At 39.4% G+C, this 17,272-nt stretch overlaps 1 protein-coding gene across 1 annotated transcript in view; it reads left to right on the forward strand.

The window, feature by feature from the left end:
- The window catches only part of zgc:173742 (DNA topoisomerase I, mitochondrial), a 30,431-nt gene that overhangs the window by 4,904 nt on the left and 8,255 nt on the right, over positions 1–17,272 (forward strand). Inside the window, exons 3-15 of the mRNA XM_062421570.1 lie at positions 956–1,105; positions 1,322–1,374; positions 3,655–3,771; positions 3,885–3,972; positions 4,051–4,175; positions 4,308–4,423; positions 5,513–5,634; positions 8,325–8,447; positions 8,588–8,775; positions 9,347–9,491; positions 11,602–11,745; positions 12,268–12,453; positions 16,817–16,885. Of these exons, the coding sequence (XP_062277554.1) occupies positions 956–1,105; positions 1,322–1,374; positions 3,655–3,771; positions 3,885–3,972; positions 4,051–4,175; positions 4,308–4,423; positions 5,513–5,634; positions 8,325–8,447; positions 8,588–8,775; positions 9,347–9,491; positions 11,602–11,745; positions 12,268–12,453; positions 16,817–16,885 (1,626 nt within the window). The remainder of the gene's footprint in view (positions 1–955; positions 1,106–1,321; positions 1,375–3,654; positions 3,772–3,884; positions 3,973–4,050; positions 4,176–4,307; positions 4,424–5,512; positions 5,635–8,324; positions 8,448–8,587; positions 8,776–9,346; positions 9,492–11,601; positions 11,746–12,267; positions 12,454–16,816; positions 16,886–17,272) is intronic.

Raw genomic sequence — 17,272 nt, forward strand, 5'->3', positions numbered from 1 at the left:
TTTAAGAACATTGATGTGTTAGTCATTTTCTTTACAATGGATGTGACAGATTGTGACACCTGCAGACAGGCAGTAGGATCTGCATTTACTTGTCATATTAAAAATCCTTCTCCCTGATTGAAGCTGATGCACCAAGCCTCATACAGAGGGAACCTGTTGGAACTGATTTAGTCAATGTGGCTTTATTTAGCTCACATTCACCCACACATAACGTAGATGGAAGAGAAAAAAAACAATGATATAGATGAGTAGTTTTCTAGGCAAAACTTGTCTGTGCATGAAGGGAAAACTGCACTGCACTGAACTTATGAGCGGTGCCGTTTCTCCTGTAAGCGGAAAAGTATACATAGAAAAAGCAGTTAAGGGTATGTATGTATGTTCTACTAACATTTGTACAAATGAAGGATTACAGCGTAAAGCATGATTGCTTTGATTGATTTTGTAGAAAAGGTGCAGGGAGGCAGGTTCTGCCTTGTATCAAAATGCTGACAATTTAGAGCAGATATGTTGACTTGTCATGACAGGAAAGGCACAGGTGTTAGTAACCACAGTGATACAATGGCCTTTTTATTGAGTTGGTAAATATATCCCCTATATTGTGTTCTCTAAAATCTCCACAATGAAACAAAGAAGGGGTCCATGGTCGGGACAACGCAATGTGCCAATCTTAGTAGATGTGCATCATTGTATAACTCAGCTGTCAGTGATTATGCAAAACGGTGATGATTATAGCAAGCATCAAACATTTTTCACTGCTGATTGTATGTTCATAAAAAGTAGTGAATTAATGAGTGAGTGAGTGTGGGAGTTATTTGAAACTGAAGCTGCTAAATTAAATTCATGGTAAGAAAAAACAACTTTACACTGCAGTTTTTAAATTGTCTATTTTAAATGTGATTTAATTCAAGGTAAAACAAAGTTCCTGTACTCTATTGTCTTTGTTGTATGTGTGAAGTTGAACAGGCACAGGATTTGCAGCAAACACCAGATGAAATCAGGGACCGGAGAGCCTGAGAAAAGCCTCATTGCCCTCAATCAGAAGCCATTAGGGGCCGTACTGCAGAAGTGCAGGGAGATTGCATTAGGCTCAGACACTGTGTACCAGGTAGTTGCTGTCTTGCTGGCTTGTAATTGGGATTCAGTAAGCCAGTCGGACAATTATGTGCTGCAGTAACAGAGCTCTCACGTTTTTCCGAGGAGTACATGTGCTCTTAAATGAGAAAAACCAGGAGCTCAGTGAGTTTACTTACTCAGCAGTGGGCTGACTTCTCTGCAGTTTTATCTTTCACACTGTGTCATTACTTTATTTTACTGTCTATAGCTCATTGTCAGCTACCACCTGCTGCTGTTCCTGCTGTTCCGTGCTGTGTTTTTGTGCTCAGGTCTTTGTCAAGCAGACTCAGATTGAAATACACTGAGGGCAGCCTGAGGCAAGATCTGTATTCTGAGAGAACACCACTTTCTCTAAGTTCAATGAGAGAACAGGAACTGAACTATCATTCACCTTTTTGTGTCAAGAAGTTAATTCATTAAAAAGAAACAGTCCTCAGTGCAGGTTTCAAACCAGATCTGCAAAGATTAGGCCATTAATTGATTAGAAGATCAACAGTCACTGAGTAGACTGAGCTCACTGCTACCGGTTAGATGAGCGGCCTGTGTTGTTTCTGAGCTAACGTTAGCGGCTCAGCACGGAGAGCAAGTTCAAATTTACACAATTAATTAATAATAGAGTGCAGGGAGAGGCACCCCAACCCAAATGGGCTTATTTACAGCCTCCACCTAAACAAAAATTACACAATATTACAGAAAATAATATGACTGCATAGAACAAAACAAATAATGACAATAATTACAAATATATTTATAATAACAATAAAAAAGTGTGTGTGCACATGTGTATGTGTGTGCATGTGTCCATGAGGGGGACATTGGCCTCACGAAAACTGTGAATGGAACAAATAAAACAGTTAAAAAACAGCAGTTAAATGTTCCTTCAAAAATCTTTTATAACTTTTAACCTTGTAACACCAAGTGAATCATTTTTGATACATGAGTTTTAGAGACCTCTAAATCAGTGGGATCATTTCTCTCCTTGAAAAACCAGATGAATAAGATCAGATACATGTAGTACACAGATGAACCAATGCATCTTTGAATTACTAAATATTTTGTTTTTTTTATTTTATTATATTAATTCCTGTTGAAAATGTATCTATCAAATGAGATACAGCAGGTATAGAAGGTCATTCATCTGTAAATCTGTCACCTGTCATTTTATTCCATCTCATACATTTTATCATCATCATGCATACAAAGTTTAGTAGGTGGTGATATGAGCTTTATGAAGGACCTTAAAAAATATTGTACTCAATATGTTTTTACTTGTTTAAAAAACAAAGTTATGAAAAATAAATTCAGGATGTATCAAATATGATACGAAACAAAAGTAAATTACTTGTCCGAAGGTCCAATAAAACACTCCAGTTCTGGCTATTTATTTGATGGTCCAGACTTTACAGGCTGGAAGATAAACAGTTTTGTCTCAGTTGGGAATAGCTATTCCATAACTCTGATTGAGTATGAATACACCTGTGAATTTGCGTTCTAGTAAAACTGGAACTGCTCAGGAATATTTCCTTCACATGAAAGTATCTTATAAATAAAAACACATATTAGAAAAATATTGATGTGACAAGGAATACATGTTTGGTTTATTAGCATGACGTCGCCTCTCTGCGTCTCTTATCAGATTTGTTGACTGTGCGGCAGCTCTGTGTGAGAGAAGCACTGACTGATGCTACAGTTAGCAGTGTGCTGATATTTATACATGGCAGCATTTCTTTTCTTTGAAACTAATGTAATATTAATCAACATTACACCCTATCTGGCAATTAAATACTAGTTTATGAACAATTAGCAGTGTGGAAAAAAAGATAATGGTGGGCTGTAATCTTCACAATACTCGTAAATGATTTTTCCAGTTGGCACATATCTAACTTTAGGTGCAAACGCAAGTGAAATACTCACACTGTAGAAACCTGTATCAACTGTAAACTGTGCTTCACATTTCTCCCCCCTGCAACTAAATGTTATATGAATGTTACGGGAACACTGTTATTTATTAGCAGTAGTTACTCTAATTTGTGGATTTCTTAATTTGGGCTATTTCTCTGCCCTCTGCACAGAAATCCAAGCACACACTTCTGTAATTATTATTTTTTTTATGTCTAATTGCTTTAATTATGTGATTATCATTCATTCATGTTTCGATAATGTTGCTTAATTACTGTAATTATTTATTGTGGTCAGTCAGTCAGTCATTGTGTACTTAAGACTTTTTTTCTCTATTCTGCGCGGAAGGGTAATTCTGTAGCGATCAGTGAAAAGCAGCCATTATACACTGACTGTTTAATCAGCTTGTAAGTCGGGAGTCTTTCAAAATCAATAGCTTAAGTCAAGATTTTTTGAGACAAAATTAAAAAATAGAACAATTGGGAAGGTTTTAAAAGTTACATTTGTGAAATAACGGAGCCATCCAACTAATAGGAAATGCAGGAGTCTAAAAAGGCATTAGAGTTCTGACTGTGGGGGCAAAAACGGAAACGCACACCAGACTTTACTTAATGAATGATTTGTCTTCTTTGTGTGGTTTAGTGAAATGGTGAAAGAGGAGCAAGAGGATGAGGACTTCAGAGCAAAGAAAGGTTTGAAAAGGAAACGAATTAAGGATGAACCCATGGAAGACCCTTCGCATTCCAGTGCTACACCGACGTACGCCACCGTCTGGTTTCTGAATGAACTTTTGTGTATTTTCCAACCCTAATTAATTTTTTTAATATACTGTGTAAGCTATTAGCACTTGCTTTGTCTCTGGATACCCGCAGCTTAAAGAAAAAGAATAAGAAACACAAGCAGGAAGAAGAACGTGACGGAGAATTTCAGAAAAAGAAGACGAAGAAGAGAAAAGAACAGGTAATCTGCCTCCAGCCGTAATACTAAGTTTACTAGAAATGCGTTCGAATCTCAGTTGTTTTTTTTCCCTCCATGCAGACGGTAAAGAAAGAGGAAGGAGAGAATCCAGTCTCAAAACCGAAGAAGACAAAGGAGGAGATCAAGGAGGCGAGACTGCTGAAGATCAAAAAGAAGGAGGAGGAGGAGCAGAATCGCTGGCGATGGTTGGGGAAAAACGCTGCTGCTTTTATCCCGCATTGACCTCACCCCACCATAAAAATGACACGTGGAAACCAAAAGGAGCAATTTCACTTTTTCAAATACATCCTGTTCTCTTCCATATTTCTTTCTGTCAGGTGGGAGGAAGAGAAGTATGAAGACGGGGTAAAATGGAAGTTCCTGCAACATAATGGACCCTGCTTTCCTCCTGAGTACCAGCCTCTACCAGACAACGTGCGCTTCTACTATGATGGTCAGTGCAACATGGAGGGCGAAGTTGTTTTTCGACACACCACCACACACACATCTTCCCTCATGACATGCAATTTAAAGTAATCTCACCTTCTCACAGGTTCTGTTGAAGCCACTCAAAGTAAATCTATCACTTTTGCACACTACAGTTTTTGACCTTTTTCCAGGAAGTACTTTATGAAATAAGCAGCTGCAATAATAAAAAAGGTAGATGGAAAACTGAAAATAATTTGAATGTGGATCTAGTGATACCAAAAATAAAACTACAACATATCAATCAATCAATCTTTATTCATATAGCGAAAAGTTATCTCAAGGCAATTTTCACATAGAGCAGGTCTAGACTGTACTCTTTAATTTAATTTAGAGAGACCCAACATTCCCACATGAGCAGCACTTGGCAACAGCGGCAAGGAAAAACTCCCCTTTGATTACAAAATGATTACAAATAACAGACAGCAGTAGCTTGTTTCAGTGGAATACATATAGTACAGTTATAAAACACGAGTTAAAGCAAATAAATGAGTAAAACAAAGTGGTAAATGTAATGGTTTATAATTATACAAAAGCATTTTTATATAAAAAAAACTTTCAAAGTGAATTAAAAGATTACACTGATTTCTTTATCTACCCACTTCCAAGATCTTATCTAGTTCTTGGAAGTGGGTGGATATGTGGATACCAGTGGGCGGTCCCATTTGTTGGCACACACATACACACACGACATTCACAATTGGATCCTTAGGAAACCGAAGGTGTACTGGGTCAAACACTGATTGATGACTGTAATTGTTTTTGCTTTGTTTTAGCAGTCAACCCATAGCGGCGTCTTACAGGGAGTTAGTTTGATCTGTTAATTCCTGTGTGTGCATGTTCTTGTTGGTAGCTCAGACTCAGCGGTGGAGCTGAATGTAGATCCTTGCCCTGGCCTCAAAACCCTGACAGTACACTAGAGAAAGCTGAGGAGGGTGTTACTGTAAAGCATGTTGGACTCGGGATCAGACTCAAGTTGTTTTGTGCTGTTTTAAAAAAAAAAAAGGAAATAAATAATCACAGTGTAGTGGTGTGCTTGTGTTTTGTGTGTGTACAGGTAATCATGTGAAGCTGAGCCCGGCAGCTGAGGAGGTGGCGTTGTTCTTTGCTCAGATGCTGGACCATGAATACACCACCAAAACAGTGTTCAGGGAGAACTTCTTTAAAGATTGGAGGAAGGTAAAATCATATAAATAAAAAAACATATCCCCATTAACAAGTAAGATTAAGTTGGATTATTGAATATTAACCATTGTGATTTTCATCCAGCAGCATTTCTTTGTTGCTACTATGATGATGATAATGATGACTGGCAGCTGACAAACAGCTGTGGTTAAACCTTAAACTGTCACCCCCTGTTAAATAATGCTCAGTAAAACATGTATAGTATTGGTTGGATGTGCACGTCGTAGAATGATATGTGTGTGTGAATTGTGGTTCGCATTTGTAACGGTGGATGGTGCACGCACGCCGGTGTCTGTCAGGGTGTCCTCTGTACAGAGAAAACACCGTGCCAAGCCCCAAGGCATATCATGCAGATTTAATTTTGCGCTGCTTAGTGCTCAATGCACTTGAAAATACGATTTGTGCGAAGGCATTGATATGCTAATCCATACAAGTAGCTCCCCTGCATATGAACAAATCCAATTAAACTGTTTTATTATAGCCAGAAAAAACTCTCCTCGCTCCGCTGCCCTCAGTGCCCGCCCACTGTCTGCTGTCAGTCATGCTTAGGCACGCAGGCTTGACTGTACGTCCGCTCTGTATTGTTTCAGCAGAGAGGTGATCTGAGATCTAGAGGTGCGTTTTTTTTTCTCTTTTTTTTCTTCTTACGACCCTAAATCACAACACTAGACTGGATGTGCTCTGAAAAGCTTGATGAATGAGTCACTTCTCTCAGTCTAATGGATGTGTTCAGATTTCCCATCCGTTCTGTTTGCCAAGTACTTTACCCATTTAAGTCTTTATGTTTTTAAATGATAACTATTAAGGTTGCTGCCCCATTTGTGACGAGCACCGCCGCACCAATGAGTGATGGCAATAGGTTCCAACTCTTAAAAAACTTCAAAGGCCCGTTCACTTCTGCTGCTCAGACCCAAAATAACCTTGAAAGTACAGGGTTCCTACGCAAGTATGGAAATAAATTTGATCCATTTCCAGGTATTAAAAAGTATGGAAGATGAAAAATAAAGTGTGGAAAAATATTTATGTTTCCAGACTATTACCACTGTTCTAAAATAGAAAATTAGGTAGTTCCAAAAATAATTGAATCACTCCGGATCGTGTTTTATGGTGGGACAAGCACAGTTTGTGTGAGAGCAAACGTCTCAGAAAACATACCGCCCTTTTACCTGATTGACAAGTGGTATGTCCAGTCCTCTGCCCCATGACCCTCCTCTAGCCCCCCAGGTATCATCAAGTTTCACTCCAACACTGCACCTTGACAAGACAGAGAGTTCCACGTGGTTTTTGCAGCAATGAGTGTGTGTGTGTGAGAGAGAGAGTGAGTGAGTGAAACAGTATTTACAGTTTTATTTTCAGAAACTTGAGGGACACAAAAAAATTGTAAGCATTGGACTGTTCAAATAAAATTCAATGCATTGAACTTACCTGAGTTTTTATTTGCATGCCATTATGGTACTTGGCTACAATCCCCTATTGAGAATAATTAAATATGATGTGAAATATGATACACTGATATATTTACTCAGATGTCGCATATTCTCTGAAAAAACAACGCAGAGAAGTCTGGAAATTAGGGTATGGAAAAGTATGGAATGTGTAGGAACCCTGAAAGAAAAAATCCAAAATGTTTTGCTGTACGTGGGCAAAGAGTCTCTGAAATGTCGGCCTCTGCTTCTTGCAGCAGTTTCTTTCTTTCGCAGGACAGCAGGAGGCCACATTAAAAGCCACTCATGTTGTCAGCAGCAGAAACGTCTGAGATGAACCATAAAGCCTCCACCAAGTCGCTCTGTATCGCTGCCCTGATAGCGACCTCTTTGATTGGGTGACCCCATGTGCCATAACTTTAAAAAGTTTGCTTTTATAGTTGAAACTGAGCTGCTCTGCTGCCTACAGTGTCTTGTTGAGTCTGTTTGTGTAACTTGCTAGGCAGTGGCCTTCTCACAAGAAAATTATCTATATTGTGGCCTTTCATAACAATGTTTTTTTCTCTTATGTTTCTGTCCTCTCTGCCTCTATAAAGATGAGTAATTAAATGAAAGGTCACTGATCTGCTTTCATTATGCTCGTCTCATTTGGCTTTTATGATACATCATTGTTTGATGTGCTAAGAGACACACTATAAATAGCTCTTCATAAATTTAATAAAGCAGCACCGTGCGCCCATCCTTTGCCTGTTTCTTCCTTCACTTCAAATATTTACCCAAGCCCCTCCAGAAGTGTGCGGACGTGCATACGGTCTGCTGTCAATATTGAGATAGCGAGCTTTTGTTGAACTGTGTTTGGTTTCATCCGTATTTTCTGACAACTATTGACATGTTTGAACTGCTGGATTTGACATATCATTGTCATTGGTGCAGTTATTTCAAAGTGGAAAAGAGAGTAAATCAGGTATTCCAGGATATTAAGGTGGCAACTTATTATCATTTTTAATCTAGATTCATTTGGGGACTATTTTTAAATATATTTGACTCATTTTTTAGTCTGAGAAAATGTTAGATCAGTGAAATGCTTATGCCTTTGCTTGATTAATGATTTAAGGGATTAATTGATCATCAAATGGTTTTTGGGTCATTTTTTGGTCTTCATGGCTAAAGGATAACCAAACTTTGATGCTGATTAAACTTAAAAACAAGTCCCCTTGAGATGAAGTCACATTTTAAGTGTCACTTTGTTCATGTTTTAAGGAAATGACCCACGAGGAGAGGACATTGATTCAAAATCTTGACAAATGTGACTTTGGAAAGATTAACGCCATGCACAAAGCCAAGGTGGAGGCCAGGAAAAACATGAGCAAGGAGGAGAAACTGGTAATGTTCAGGCTTTTTCTTTCCTTCTGTTTTCATATGCTGTAGTACTTTTCTTCCTCTTGGTATCTTAAGGAGGTGAGTGTAGATAATTTAGGATCTGGAAAAGTGACGTGATTATGATTGTTATATTTCTGTTGCAGGCTGTGAAAGAGGCCAATCAGAAGATAGTGGACGAGTTCGGCTTCTGCCTGCTGGATCACCACAAAGAACGTATCGGCAACTTTAAGATTGAGCCTCCAGGGCTGTTCAGGGGTAGAGGTGAGCATCCCAAACAAGGCATGCTGAAGAAAAGGATCCAACCAGAGGACGTCATCATCAACTGCAGCAAGTAAGAGTGGGGCAAAGCCCATACACACATGTGACATTGTAGTGAAGCAAAGTAGGATTTACTCAAACTCTGTCATCCTAGCTGCTAAAAACTAAAACAGTTGTCACATCTCTAGCTGTGACCACAGAAGAATTACCAAGTTCCAGAAAATAAAACAAGACATCAATGCAAGTGTTTTAAAGCTTGGAAATATGGTGCAATTAGTAACTCTTCCCAAAAAGGAGCTTCACCAACAAAGCGTGTCTACATTGACAGCTACACAGACATCAGTAAAATAATGCTACAGATGGTACAGAGTTTGGAATATAAGAAAAAAGAATACACATTTTCTTCAGGTAATCTCACAAATATGGTATGTTAAACAGTACATCACCAAAGCGTTATGTTATACATCATCCTTCATTCCAACATAATGTCAATTCCATTTGTTGTAGCCCTGTGTGGTGTGCTGAAGCTGAGAAAGTATGTCATACATTTATGTTTAGGAGGTTTATCTTCTGTAGGATGCTGCAGCTTGTACTAAAACACTCTAACTGCTTTTTTCTTCTTGCTCTCTGTCTTTCTCCAACAGAGATTTACCTATCCCCGTGCCACCTGCCGGTCACCGCTGGAAGGAGGTTCGACATGACAATACCGTGACATGGTTGGCCAGTTGGACTGAGAACATCCAGGGCTCCAATAAATACATCATGCTCAACGCCAACTCCAAACTCAAGGTTACCACTCAATCTTAAAAAATGCTTAACATACAGAATGTATAACAGACACATGCATCATAACCAGTTTAACACTTTTTAATCAACCAGTAGACACAGGAATTAAATGTTATACTCTTTATGTGACTTAAAATGTGATTCAGCACTGTAGCTTTTTAGAATAGGTTTTTGAGTAATAAGTAGGTTTATCCAACCTTCCCAGAAGCACCTACATGTATATCTGAGCAAGTGTTCAAGTTACATTTCAATGAATTAGAGGCAATGCTTTCAAGTGCAATGAAAACTTGTTCTCTACCTTCCTCCACACAATTCACAAAACGTGCATTTAAAAACAAGGCATATGTAGAAATGTACAGACGGGCGACAAATTCAATGTCTCAGTAAGGTGTTGGACCACACTGATTTTACAAATATCTGAACTCTACTGGAGGGATGAACACCATCCTCTTCCTTTAAATACTCCCTCATGGTGTTTTGATGATAGTTGTGGAGAGTGTAGTCTAAAATCTCCCATAGATGTTCGGTCAGGTTTAGATCTGGTGACTGTGAAGGCCACAGTATATGATTCACATCATTTTCATACTCATCAAACCATTCAGTGACCCCTCATGCCCTATGAATGGGGGCACTGTCATCCTGGAAGAGAAATGTTTCATAAAGGTGGTCACTCACAACAACTTTGTATTGATTTGCAGTGACTTTTCCTTCAGACAGGGGCATTTCAATTAGAATTCACTGAGGTCCAATTTGTGAACATTTCTTCAAGTGAAGGTCCAGAACATTATAATGTCCGTGTTATTTTTCAGTAACTTGAAGAAGCATTATAGTTCAGTTTAGAGTGTCCCAGTGTGTCCGAATGCACGGATTTGATTGGCTATGCACAGTGATCTGTGAGTTTCCGAGGGCCACTTTTACCGTAATAGCTGGAGAAGCTGCACCCGTTAAATCCTATCCTTAATATTTCATCAGTTACAGGTCCGCCTATTAGTGACATCTGTTCTAAGGGTTTCTAAGTGAACCCCAGCAAAATGCCCCCCACAGTATAACAGCCACCAGATCCCTTCACTGTAGAGGGTTAAGCATTCAGATCTGTACTGAATTTTCTTTTAATTCATCACTCGTCTGTGTATGTGTATGTGAGCAACATTAGAACTGATTCAGACTCATATTTCTTTTCTTTAGCTCATTTAATGTTTGGCATTCTTAAGCAGCTATTAACTAACTGTGTGTGCCTGCTCATTGGCACGTGACATGAAGAGAACAGCGTGTTTATTGGATGTTGACAAATTCCTTAAGCAAACTAAACTAAATTAGAACCTAAAACATGTATTTCAAATCAGACCGTTGCTCGGTTTTATTTGCTTATTAAGTCAGAAAGTGGCATGTTGAAAGCTTGCTCTGTATAATTCCTGACACTAGTGGGGTTTTAGATTAGAGATATGGGTCTGATGTTTGACTTGCCTCTTTGTCACAGTCAGTAACTTCATAACTCCAATACAGTTTGTGTAGGAAATGTATATTTAAATATTGTAATGGTTTTGTTTCTAAACGACAAGTCTCATTTTCCCCCCCTCTCTCATACATTCTCCAGCTGCTCGCTCTTTCTGTCTTGCTTCCTTTTCCATCCTTCCATCTCACATGTAAAGGTTAAGTTATTCTGTTGTAAGTCCTCGTAATTGTGTGTGTGTGTGTGTGTGTGTGTGTGTGTGTGTGTGTGTGTGTGTGTGTGTGTGTGTGTGTGTGTGTGTGTGTGTGTGTGTGTGTGTGTGTGTGTGTGTGTGTGTGTGTGTGTGTGTGTGTGTGTGTGTGTGTGTGTGTGTGTGTGTTCCCTGATGGACACACGCATAACCAGCAGGAGAAGAGCTTTTTGTTATAATAATTATAGTTGTGTAGCTAGGTTCCTTTTGTGTGATATAACTGCCTGTATTTGTGTTAAAATTGCCATAATGACAAATTTTTAGACGTGAGGCTTTTGAAGGAATATTCTTTTGATTTTGTCCTCTCTCTCTCCTCCCTCTTCTCGCTTTTTCACTCTTCTATGCTCACCGTTACTCTCTTTGTCCACACCCCTCTGCGTCCCTTCGCTTTCTATTTCATTCTACGAGCGCAGGGAGAGAAGGACTGGGAGAAATACGAGGTTGCTCGGAAACTGAAGTCATGCGTGGACAACATCCGTACCCAGTACCTCCAGGATCTCAAGTCGAAGGAGATGGGCACTCGCCAGAGAGCTGTGGCCCTCTACTTCATAGACAAGGTCTGAGGTGTCAGCCCGTTGCAGTCAGTTCTACATGTTCACACACAGCAGTGCTCAGAAATATACTGCTGTCAGACTTCACAGATTATCCTTAGCACTCAGGTCTCATACCATGACGCAAGAGAACATATTGGAAATCAATGCAGTGCGTCTTGATTCACTTTTCTGTTTTTTTTTTTCTTCACATAGTTAGATGGAAGATCTTTTACAAGCAGAAAAATTGATTATGTGTAGCCGCTTTCTTTCAATTAACCTAAGCCAATTATCTCAGTCTGCATTACCTAAAACGATAGATTGATCCTGTGAATGCTTTTGGCTCACGCTTAAGACTAATTCATTTTTGATTTGGCTTTGTTGTGTTTACTGCGCAGCTCTTCAGCTCTTTATGTCTAGTTAATGTTGCATGTCTGTCTGTGTGTGTGAGTGTTTAATATTCATTTGACTGGCACACGCTTGCTCTGAATGGGAATGGGAGAAACTTTCTTGTCGTGTATTTATCTTTATCTTCTGATCCAATAAAAGCTGGCGCTGAGGGCCGGTAATGAGAAGGAGGAGGGAGAGTCGGCGGACACGGTGGGCTGCTGCTCGCTACGCGTGGAGCACATTACGCTCCACGAGCAACTGGAAGGCAGCGAGTGTGTGGTGGAATTCGATTTCCTGGGTAAAGACTCCATTCGCTACTACAACAAGGTTCCTGTCATCAGTAAGGTAAAACTACAAAGAGTCTTCTACACGTACTTTAGATATTCTTTAATGCGGATCATTTCACATGGTTAATACAAGGCAAATCTGTCCATTGGTAGAAGGAGAAAACATGAGCAAAGAAACTAACATACAGGCTGTTCACAGTGATACAAACCCAATACATTTCATTATAATAATCCAGGTTTTGGCCTCTGGGTTTTGGCAGAAGTCCCCCCCCCCCCCCCCCCCCCCCGCAGAGAAGGTCACTCGCATGCATATCGATATGCAAAGAGGCCCAATGCAGAGACAGAACTGAGAAGTGCCCTCAGGGCTCAGTAGTAGATTGGATTCCCGAGGCCGTGGTGTTTTAATTTGTCTGTCTGTTGGAGGTGTTGAACTATCCCTCTGCTTCAGTCCGCCCCTCTCCGATTACGTGATCATAAAAGGGAATTCTTAACCCATTTAACCACATCCCCTGGAGTCGGTCAGCGCGGCTAAGCATCAGAATGGGGTTTGAATAATTTGGTCAAGTAAGTTTGCTACTGCATGAGCACTACATGGTAATATGATAGAAATCATTATTCAAATTAAGTCAAAGGTCAGTGTGATGCAGATTTGCTGGTAACAGTTTGTTAAATCTTAACACAACAAAATCCTTTACTTTCATCATGTGTACAGTCTGTGATAGTAAACTGAATATCTTTGGGTTGTGGACTGTTGGTTGGGACAGAAGATATTTGAGGATGTCTTAAACATTTCAGCTTTCTCTTATAAAGTCAAACTCAAGATGATAACCCTGATGGCATTGTATGACATCATAAGATGAATAAACTACACACACTCACAAGGTTGAGTTTCCTCCCTTTTAAAGAGGAGTGTTGTCACCATTCAAGACGCTGTTTTCACCATGTAAAGAGTGAGATAACAGGAAGTTTGTCACAGTTTTTCTCACTTGCAATACAACTTTAGATTGTAGCTGAGGTTCACGGCAGCTTTCTATTTATTTTCAGCCTCTGTCTCTCAGGTCTCAGCAGTGCATACTGGCAGAAAAAGAAAAATTGTGTTAGAGAAACTTGAGAAAGTACACTGCAGCAAAATTACTAAAGTTAGAAAAAAAGAAGAATAAAATGCTGCATATTTCCTGTTGTCATATTTGCAGGTTTGTGACCCACTAGACTGACGTGTGTGGGCAGCAAATGATCTTAAAATGTTAACACATCCATTGACCAATTAGCTTAAATCAGTTTAAGTAGGGTGCTCAATTGCTGTTGCTGTACAATTATAATTTTAGGTTCAAGTTCATAATGTTAGATTTTAATAACGCCAATGGGACAGACTGACATCAGGGTGTTTATAAAAGAAGAGAAAGTTAAATGAATTGTTAGTATAGTCCATTCAGTAAATAGTGTAAAGTAATAAGCAGGTTAGCCAGAAACAATAAAAATGTTTTTTTAAATCTCGTTGCGTCGTCTGCGATTTGTCTGCAGTCTGTCAAACAGCTGTCACATTAGTGTGCAACCCATTGCTATCTGCTGTTCCAGAGATAGAAAAAGAAATGTTAGCACCTGATAGCCAAAGTGTTTTTGTTTCTTGGAAGAACATATAATTATTCAAATGAGCGCATTCAAAAGCAACACATTAGCTAGAATTAATTAGCCCCTCGCATATTTTAGCATCATCAATTCCCAGGGAAATCAGTGAGATTGCTTCTAAATGTCACTTGGAATAAAATGGAACAAGGGTGGAAGTGAGGAATTTCCATTTGCATCATTGAGTACTTGTGGTTATATATTTTCTTACATATACATATATACACAGTGGGGCAAAAAAGTATTTAGTCAGCCACCAATTGTGCAAGTTCTCCCACTTAAAAGATGAGAGATGCCTGTAATTTTCATCATAGGTACACTTCAACTATGAGAGACAGAATGGGGGAAAGAATCCAGGAAATCACATTGTAGGATATTTAATGAATTAATTGGTAAATTCCTCTGTAAAATAAGTATTTGGTCACCTACAAACAAGCAAGATTTCTGGCTCTCACAGACCTGTAACATCTTCTTTAAGAGGCTCCTCTGTCCTCCACTCGTAACCTGTATTAATGGCACCTGTTTGAACTCGTTATCAGTATAATAGTCACCTGTCCACAACCTCAAACAGTGAAACTCCACTATGGCCAAGACCAAAGAGCTGTCAAAGGACACCAGAAACAAAATTGTAGACCTGCACCAGGCTGGGAAGACTGAATCTGCAATAGGTAAGCAGCTTGGTGTGAAGAAATCAACTGTGGGAGCAATTATTAGAAAATGGAAGACATACAAGACCAATGATAATCTCCCTCGATCTGGGGCTCCACGCAAGATCTCACCCCGTGGGGTCAAAATGATCACAAGAACGGTGAACAAAAATCCCAGAACCACACAGGGGGACCTAGTGAATGACCTGCAGAGAGCTGGGACCAAAGTAACAAAGGCTACCATCAGTAACACACTACGCTGCCAGGGACTCAAATCCTGCAGTGCCAGACGTGTCCCCCTGCTTAAGCTAGTACATGTCCAGGCCCGTCTGAAGTTTGCTAGAGAGCATTTGGATGATCCAGAAGAGGATTGGGAGAATGTCATATGGTCAGATGGAACTTTTTGGTAAAAACTCAACTTGTCGTGTTTGGAGGAGAAAGAATGCCGAGTTGCATCCAAAGAACACCATACCTACTGTGAAGCATGGGGATGGAAACATCATGCTTTGGGGCTGTTTTTCTGCAAGGGGACCAGGACGACTGATCCGTGTAAAGGAAAGAATGAATGGGGACATGTATCGTGAGATTTTGAGTGAAAACCTCCTTCCATCAGCAAAGGCATTGAAGATGAAACGTGGCTGGGTCTTTCAGCATGACAATGATCCCAAACACACCGCCCGGGCAACGAAGGAGTGGCTTCGTAAGAAGCATTTCAAGGTCCTGATCTCAACCCCATAGAAAATCTTTGGAGGGAGTTGAAAGTCCTTGTTGCCGAGCGACAGCCCCAAAACATCACTGCTCTACAGGAGATCTGCATGGAGGAATGGGCCAAAATACCAGCAACAGTGTGTGAAAACCTTGTGAAGACTTACAGAAAACGTTTGACCTCTGTCATTGCCAACAAAGGGTATATAACAAAGTATTCAGATGAACTTTTGTTATTGACCAAATACTTATTTTCCACCATAATTTGCAAATAAATTCTTTAAAAATCAAACAGTGATTTTCTGGATTTTTTTTTCTCATTTTGTCTCTCATAGTTGAGGTATACCTATGATGAAAATTACAGGTCTCTCATCTTTTTAAGTTGGAGAACTTGCACAATTGGTGGCTGACTAAATACTTTTTTGCCCCACTGTATATATGTTTATATTGTATATGGTATTTCTGCAGTTTGTGCAAGATGTGTGCATGCAGAGAACACACAGTAGGAAAATATGGGTAATTAATAAACAAATGGCAATGATTATACGTCTTCCACCCATGAATGCTTCACAAATGACTGGTCTGCATCCAAGTGTATCTGTATATTGTTTAAAAACAGTCCCTACCTATTACTCAAATTTAACACCAGTTAGCATCAAATAACCCCAGAGTGCGGCGATACCTGTATAATGCAAATGTATTATGTTGGGTAAACTCAGCCTGCCGAGCATTTATTTATTTATTAATTGTTTCCATTCTTAACACACACACGCACTCGAACACATCACTGCACCAATTAGGCCATCTCACTTTGGTGTCTCTGCTTCTCTGAGACTTTTAGACAGATACTGATTTACATTCTCATCCCGAAAGCACTCGCCCTCACACAAATCAGCAAGTAAATACATCATTGTGTTTTATAAAGCAACGCATCTGTTGCTATTAATTGGTGTCTTGCATATTTTACCAGTTTATTCGGGGAACGGTGCAGCCGTGGAACCCACAGAGTCGCTGGTAATGCTGCTCTGAAACAGACAAATGAAGTCAGGCTCTAGACACACACGCTAAAACATTCCTTATATCTAAGGTGCATTATTAAGTATATGCATGTGTGTTAAATATATATTTAAAATGTTTTAGATCTGTCCTGCAAGCTAGCCTTCAAAGAATTGGTGTCACTTTCTGCCTTTCATGTTAAATTCGTTGATTCATTGAATGCAATTTCACCTTTGATGTTTTGCACCTGAATTAATGAATCTTTTCCCAACCGGGCCTGTAATGTTGATCCAATTTCCATCCTGGTTAGTGGTTAGTGATTAAAGAAGATAACCACTGGTTGGATTGAGATATTCTCGCATCAAGCTTTCAACAAACAAGATTTCCTTTTTTTAAATGTCTACCTGTGAAAGTTGCTTGATAAAATGTGCCTGTATATCTTTTTTTTAGGTTTTTAAGAATCTGAAACTGTTCTTGGAGAACAAGGAACCCGGAGACGAACTCTTTGACCGCCTCAATGTGAGTGTCTCACTAACTGCCTCCCCATTTCATTTCCTTCAGTATTTTAAACATTTTCAATGATTCTACTATTCCAGATGTTGTTGATTGTTATTTCTCAGATCGTTGTGTAAAATATTACCAGCTGCTGCACTACATGTTAGTGTTTAAAGCAGAAAATTGGTAGAAGATGGCTAAAAACTGCTCACAGGTGCCTTGATTAATCGATACATTTGTGTAAAAAGACAACCTGAATTTTTTTGTGAGGGTTGTGTTAAAAGTGTAGAAAACATCCCCGAGGTGTGTAATATCTGAAGAAAGGGCAGAAAAAGATTGTCAAAGGAAAATAGAATTTCTTTCTTTAATGTTTTGTGGGGTCAGAAGACTGTAGTAAAGGAATAGCAGAAA

Source organism: Scomber scombrus, chromosome 6, assembly GCF_963691925.1.
Source record: "Scomber scombrus chromosome 6, fScoSco1.1, whole genome shotgun sequence".
Classification (NCBI taxonomy): Eukaryota; Metazoa; Chordata; class Actinopteri; order Scombriformes; family Scombridae; genus Scomber; species Scomber scombrus.